Here is a 7,500-nt window from a genome sequence, read left to right as displayed (position 1 = left end):
AGTTGTTTGTAAAAACCCAACACACAAACATGTTTGGCTTATGAAGCAATGTATTTCCTACCCCTTGTCACCTATTGCAAATGCCTACTGGTTTTTACTAGTTCAACCAACCTTGCTTTATCAACATAACATTGTGTAGCCCTGAAGAACTAAAATGATCCAGTAATTCATTAGAAAAAATGATTAGCAGAAAAACTGTGTGTAGCAGAAATGTTTTTTTCTGCCTCTCTTGGTAATTATCTTGTGACCCCTTAAGATTAATCTTCCAACTCCTTTTTTTGGTTTCCAACCCCCAAGTTGGGAAACAGTAATATAAAGGCTCTGACACACCAACCCATCGGCCGACCTTCGGCAGAAAAAAGGCAGTCGGACTGACTGCCTCCGCGAGTTGGTCAAAAAAGTGCCTCGGAACACACCGAAGCGACGCCGACTTGAGTGTACATTCTGCGCGTACGCGAGACATAATACGTCTCCATAACAGCAGGCGGCGCTAATCTGTATTGTCGACCAAAAAATGAAAACCGTGGGTCTGGCTTCTTCCGAATTTCAAAGCCACACCAAAATGGCGGCTCGTTCGGAATACGATCTTGTATTTTACGAAAATAGTTCACCGAAACGTCTTTCTGAAAACATTTTAAGCGAGAAATAGGCCATACAGTTGCTGAATCTGTCTTCATTTCAGATTGACAAAGGTCAGTTTAAAAGATTTTCATCAGATTTTGAGAGCCATTAGTCAGGCTCATCCCGCTCATCATTTCCGGGTTAGCACTCCACCAATCAGATTGGCCATTGAGTCCGCCCGCCTTCCGATTCATCATGACTGGTATTTTTTGGGGTTGCATCAGACCCCTTTTGAACACGGACAAAAAGTGGAGGTATATCTGACCATGCAAATACCTCGTGAGCCCCTTGAATTTGAGTTCAAACCACAAGACTGAAGCACAACAGTGCAAAACGCGGCCCAGCATCATGTTGACAACATGACGCCTTTGCTCCTGCTGGGCCTGTCGAGCTCAGTGATATGGAGATGGCTTTCAGGTTTGGACACACACACCACTGTGTAGGTCGACACACACTACAAACACTAGATTCCCCCAAGGACCTGTACGTACACAGTGTCACACACACACACCAAACACCAGTGTAGTGTGTAACTGGTGTGATGGAGCAGGGGGATGAAGGGGCGTGACCCACAAGAGCTGATTTTGTTAGAGGAGAGGAGAGGAGAGGAGAGGAGAGGAGAGGAGAGGAGAGGAGAGGAGAGAGAGGAGAGGAGAGGAGAGGAGAGGAGAGGAGAGGAGAGGAGAGGAGAGGTCTCCGTGTATATGACCACAAATGGAGAGAGCAGACACCAGCTGTCACTTGCTTATGTCAGCCCTATTCTCAGCTCCTATGTGAGTGCGAGTGAGTGTGTGTGTGTGTGTGTGTGTGTGTGTGTGTGTGTGTGTGTGTGTGTGTGTGTGTGTGTGTGTGTGTGTGTGTGTCACTGTGTGATCTCAGCTAGCCATGACTGGTTTCAATTACACAGCAAACTTTGACCCTGTGTAACCAAGCAGGGAAACGAGCTACTGAGAGAGAGAGAGAGAGAGAGAGAGAGAGAGAGAGAGAGAGAGAGAGAGAGAGGTAAAGAAAGAGGTGGAGTGTAGGAGAGAGGGAGCAGTCAATTCAAAGACGTTGAGATAGAAAGAAGGAGTTACACCTGTGAAAAACATACTGTACATGAAATACTGCACACCTACTAAATACACACAGAAGGGGCAGCACTTCCAGGGATGGTGACTTACCCTTTTTCTGGGGGGTCCTCGTTCTTCGTCTTTCTGGCCCCGCCCTGCCCCGCCTCCTGTCCGTCCCTGCCGCCCCCCTTTGCCCTCTCCAACCGGAGGTCTGATGGTCATCCTGATCTCCGGTGGGCAAATGTAGTTCTCAAGGTTCTTGGGGGGCTTCTTGGTGCGCTTGGTGGTCTGAATCTTCAGTTTTAGACTTCCTTCCTGGAAACTTGCTTCCTTGATGGAGAACTCCTGCTCCTCCAGAAGCCCCTCTACCTGCTCCTCTAGCCCCTCCCCTTCGCTGATGGCACCATTAATCACATCATCACTGCGCGGCAAACTGATGCCCCCTGCTCCTTCCTGGTCCTCTTCATTTGGCCCCACCCTGCCTCCTTGTAACTCCGCCTCTTTGGGTCGGGCCGAGCCAACCAGATCCCTTGGCTCCATCCACGCTCCAGCCAGAGCCAGTCAGGATGGGGGAAGCTGTGGCAGCCAGCCAATGGGAAGATAGAGAACAGTAATCTGTCGGGCTGGTTGGTTGTTGTCAATCACCTACTGGGGTTGGGTTGGTTGTCCCACAGGAACACAGCGAAGCCAGGGACAGTCTGCGGAGAGAGCAGGTAAATGATATGATGACCAAAAGAAGAGCTACTAAGACAGAGTCCTGTCATCCCCAAAGCTTCTATTCCATTCTACCTCTCAGCACGGGCCTGTCTGCTGCCATCAACATCATTAGCTGCCTGTTATGTATGAAGACAAACACACAAGCTCATCACAGAACTGTGGGGGCATGCTGCAGCGCTCTCATTTGCATTTTGTACCTCGCATAAACAAACACATTTTTGACATCCACTACCACTTGCCTTCCTCTCTCCCTACTCTCTTCTTTACTCACTCTTTGCTAATCCTTTTCTCCCTCCCTTTCATTCTATCCCCTGACAGATCTGAAGCAGAGCCCGTTCAAACACTAGAGTGATCAGTGTGCAAAATAAGACATTCCTCTTCTCTGCTCTAAAACCAGGCTGAAGTTAGCCTGAGGACAAGACAGAAAAAAATTAAAGAAGCTGACTTCTGTTTTTTCCTTTCACCAGAGCAGGGAAGGAGGGAGGGAATCACACATGGGGAGAAAGGAAGGCAGCAGAGAAAGACGGAGGGAAGGAATCTAAATTCTTTCCCCAGATGTGGTTTACGAGCTGGTCTGGAAAAACCAGCGTCTGAACTGTTTTACACACGCATGCATTGGCATTGATACACACATGCATGAAAAACTCCATGCACATAAATACACATACAAATGACAGTGTTGCTGTCACCGAGTATACTTATTCACCCCTGCTGCTATTTCTGCTCTCTAGAGGAAACATTGTCATAGCCATTTCTCACAGGATTTGGTTTTTCCTTTCTGGATCATTGCACATGCCAGTGCAGATATATATTACATACTTACATCAACACACATATGCACTTACACAGTCTTACGTACACACGGGCTTATAAACAGAAAGCAACCAAAACAAACACTGGACTACACTTCTCACTACAGCTCCAGGGAATCCCATCAGTCAATATGACATGAGGCATGACTGAGCTGAGAGTGGGGAATTCTGTCTCACACACTGAGCTTAGACTGACACCATTTATACTTATGTGAACCCAGACTAGACCACTACCTGCGGACATGACTCAAGTAAAAGCTTAGCGCTTGCTGCAGACTTACAATGACCTGAGAGCACAAAAGGTTTACAGCATATACTGTGTGTATATGTGTGTTGTGTGTGTGTTTTCTCTGTGTGCACTCCTGTACCAGCCCACGCTACTGTACTAACAGCTGATCCCCAACATAATACCCAACAGGCCTCACAGCACATGCTTACAATCCATCCATCCAGATATACCCGCTTATCCTTTTAGAGGATCCCAGCTGACATTGGGCAAGAGGTGGGCTACAGGACAGGTCGCCAGCCAATCACAGGGGACACATAGGCAATTTGGAGTCCACAATTAACCTAACCTGCATGTGGGAGGAAAACAGAGAACTCAGGGAAAACCCATGCATCAGCCGGCAGGTTCAAATACAGAACCTTCTCGCTGTGAGGCGAAAGTGCTAAACACTGTACCACCATGCTGCCCTGTGATTACAGTGTGATTGAATAATCATAATCCACAGTGGTATTTCAGTGTAAGACTGCACATAAACAGTGTCCAACCCTAAGGTCTAAGTCAATGGTTAGTCATTTTTCTTCTGCATTCGCTAGATTAAATAAAAATGAAAAGGTTTGTTTCTACAAACCCTCTCTTTAGCCGTAAAGTTTATCAATCTGAAACCACAGTATTTCAAAGCTGACTCATTAGGGTTATTGGTGTAGGTTATGCAAGTCTCATGGTGGTTAAGTATGAAAGGACCATAACAGTGGTTTAAGCTTATGAACGCCACATCACTTATACCACACGGCCAACTTTAGACTGCCAACAAATTTTCCAAAGCTTACTAGTTTTCAGATTGATTTCCAACCTTCCTGGAAGTAATCCATTTTCATTCATTAAGTGCAGTATTGAAAAGGAACTTTAGTCCTAAGTCGGCTTGAGTTTTATGTTGAAGTCACATTATTTTCACATTCTCCCTTCTGAGGAGAGACTGTTCTGTAAATGGTTCCCTGTTGTTGCTGTCAGGTAATCCTCAAAAGGTGAACAGCAACCTATTTCACGCAAGAAACTACCAAGTTATTCTTTCTACACTGTCATTGTTTGCCTTTTGAGTTTGATTTGAAGACAACAAAGATTTTGAGTGCAATGCTTTTTGGCAGTCTAAAATATCAGATGTCAGAGCCTCCCTAATTTAACTCTTTCACTAAACACGGTCTTCAAAACATACCCTGCTCCCTGCATAACCACAAGACAACAAGGGTTACATCCATCAGTAACACTGATGCACAAATAAAGGAAGCTACATGTTCAGTTTGATAGATTACCTATCTCAGAAAAGTCTCAGTAAGATGATTTTCACACTATTAAAACCAATATAAACCACTGACTGCCTGGAAGTTAAGAAATCAGTCCAAAAACGTATGGTATTCTTGGGAAAATGGTCAGCAGTAATGTACAGTACAGGCTTGCATTTAATGGGCAAACACATGCAAAACCACTGTGGTGTCTTAGTAACTTCTCAGGATTCAAAGTTTTACAGGGATAACCAAAAGATAGAGAGTCTAGGCTCAGTCCCAACCTGATCGTACAGTGCCCACATGGCCATGTTTGGTCCTCCAGGAACCTCCCAGTCCCTAATGTCAGCTTGGTGACTCGCCCTCATGGCATGTGTGAAAGCCACCCTGTCTGTCATGTGACTGAGGACAATGACAGGAAAAAGAGACAGCTGCCAACCACAACCACACCATCACACATCTAGAAGAAACCTATCCACTTTGGGTGAGTCTCTTAAGACTCACTACCCCAACCATAACCCAGTATGACAACGAAATGGCGTCATACATTAGTGCAATCTTCATTCTGGGCCATTACTGTGTAAACTACTTAGCTGGGTCATGACTATTCCTCCTCCCTCCCTGCTCGCTGCCCTAAGCTGTGTTAGTTCTCTGTTACTGGCAGACAGGCTGAGAGTTTATGTAAGTCTGACCCCTCCTCGGGCCTCCCTTGCCTACCCTGAGCCTTGCTGTCTCCTCTCTCCTCTCTCTCTCTCTTACACACACAAACACACTGACACACACACACACACACACACATACATACACACCTCAACTAGCCTGAGACAGCAGGGTGATTGTAAGAGGCCAGACCCACTGCATAAATAGCTTTATTATGTTCTCAAAACTACCAGCGCTAACCAGCTTCCCTCTCAAATAGCATAAGGTTATTCCCTGTGCTAGATGTGAGAGGCAGTGAATGAGACACTCCTCCAACATTTTGCCTTGTCCTTTGAAAACAATTATGATAAAGAATTGATAATGGAATACAGACGGACAGAACAGAGATGTTGAATGATACAGACACAGACAAAACATAGGTAGTGTCTGAGTGTGAGTGAAAAGGCAGAGAGAGAGAGAGAGAGAGAGAGAGAGAGAGAGAGAAAGAGGGAGAGAGGGATGGCAGCAGAAACACAACCTTTTAAGGCTGCATACCCAACAGCCCCAGTGCCTGAGGTGGACTCACAAATAGCTCATACACACATGCAGACAGATGTGTGCGCGCACACGCACACACACACACACACACACACACACACACACACACACACACACACACACAGGCACACCCATTTACACATCCACAAGCACACCAAACGCCCATGTGATTGCACAAGGTGAAGAGTCTCTTTCCCCCCTTTACTTTGATGTGAGAATGTAGTAAAGGCATGGCCATCCCAGGCTGTAGATCTCACAGGGATGATGAACATTGTCTGTCTGCCATTTTCATTTTTCATTTATCTCTTTTATTCCAGCACTCTAGTGAAGGGGCAATCACGTAAACCAATGTATCTAGAAAGATCCAATCTTTGGTTGGAGACAAATCAAAAGGAATGGCCCCTGCCTTTTAATACTTCCAAATCCAGTGGGCACGAGCATGAGTTTTTAAATTGGAAGTCCATTAGTCCTCTGCCTCAGAGCAGAGCAAGGTGAAGGAAGCCATCTTTTTAGCCTGTCCACATCAAAGAGCATATATATGAAATACACCATGAAATAATTGGATTTGAAATACAGAATAAAACCCTTTCTCTCCCCAGTTCAGCATGGATGGCACAAGCATGTGTTCAGCTGTAGGGCTAGAAGGACAATCATAAAGTACCATGTGTGGGACAGCCATAATAGAAAATGATGGCCTTGCAGGCGCTCTGTGCAGTCCCACATGCACACACTCCTCTGGATGAGCCATATGCCAGGTAGCACTAAAACCATCCTCACCTAACTACCCCGCAGAAGCAGATGAATGTTAAACCATTTTAACTGCAGCAGAAGCCACAAAATGGCTGTCAGCAAAAACACCTCCCCTTCTCCCCAACTGTCTTCCTCCTTCCCCTCACCTCACCCCCTCCCCAAACCTCTGTTCTCTCCCCTCTTCTCCGTGCTACCTCTTTCCTTAACCCTCCACCTCCTACCTCTCCCTCCCTCCCTCTTTCTGTGTGCTCTGCCAAAAGGTGCTCCAGTGCTGATATTCTGTTAAGAGAGCCTGCCAACAGTTAGATTTGTCCTTGGATGGCGTTCACATTCCCTCCTCCCCCTCTGTGATCCTACTTCGACCCAAGGTATCCAGCTCAGAAGGGGATACACCTAATCGATTTCTCATGCTTTATTTTAAGGTGTCATGGGCATCTCATTACTTAATAGGCGGTTTAATAGCCTGCTTCATACTTTTACGCCACAAAAACACTGCCAGAGTTTCAATTCCCCCAAACCTCTTAACAAGACAAGATCGATGGTTCCCTCAGAGTCTAAATCACCTCTATTATCCATCCCTCAACCCCATTTCTTTCCATCTAGTCACGCACTTCTCTCACAATTGCCTCTCTTCTCACGCCCTTGTTCTTCTTTTTTCATCCAGTGCTCATTTCCACACCTTCAATCCCATATATCCTGGAGACCTGACTATTTTTCCACACTTTCCCTGACTCATCCGGGCTTGTCTATTTATCTTCTGGTGCTGTGGTTGTGACTGAGGTTTCTGGGGGCTGCTGATAACAGTGGCATTCTGCCATTCACTTTCACCACACAGCCAAAGCACGGCC

General features: G+C 46.1%; 1 protein-coding gene across 3 annotated transcripts in view; it reads right to left on the bottom strand.

The window, feature by feature from the left end:
• The window catches only part of setbp1 (SET binding protein 1), a 54,130-nt gene that overhangs the window by 44,854 nt on the left and 1,776 nt on the right, over positions 1-7,500 (bottom strand). For 2 of the 3 annotated variants that reach the window (XM_039802748.1, XM_039802746.1), the window contains exon 2: positions 1,785-2,371. In XM_039802748.1, coding sequence (XP_039658682.1) covers positions 1,785-2,213 — 429 coding nt within the window. In that variant the 5' untranslated portion in view covers positions 2,214-2,371. Of the gene's footprint in view, positions 1-1,784; positions 2,372-3,661; positions 5,960-7,500 lie in introns of those variants that run through there. The other variant, XM_039802747.1, reaches the window with a different exon arrangement.

This window comes from Perca fluviatilis, chromosome 6 (assembly GCF_010015445.1).
Source record: "Perca fluviatilis chromosome 6, GENO_Pfluv_1.0, whole genome shotgun sequence".
NCBI lineage: Eukaryota > Metazoa > Chordata > Actinopteri > Perciformes > Percidae > Perca > Perca fluviatilis.
The sequence above is the reverse complement of the archived record's forward strand: the minus strand, read 5'-3'. Positions and strand labels throughout refer to the sequence as shown.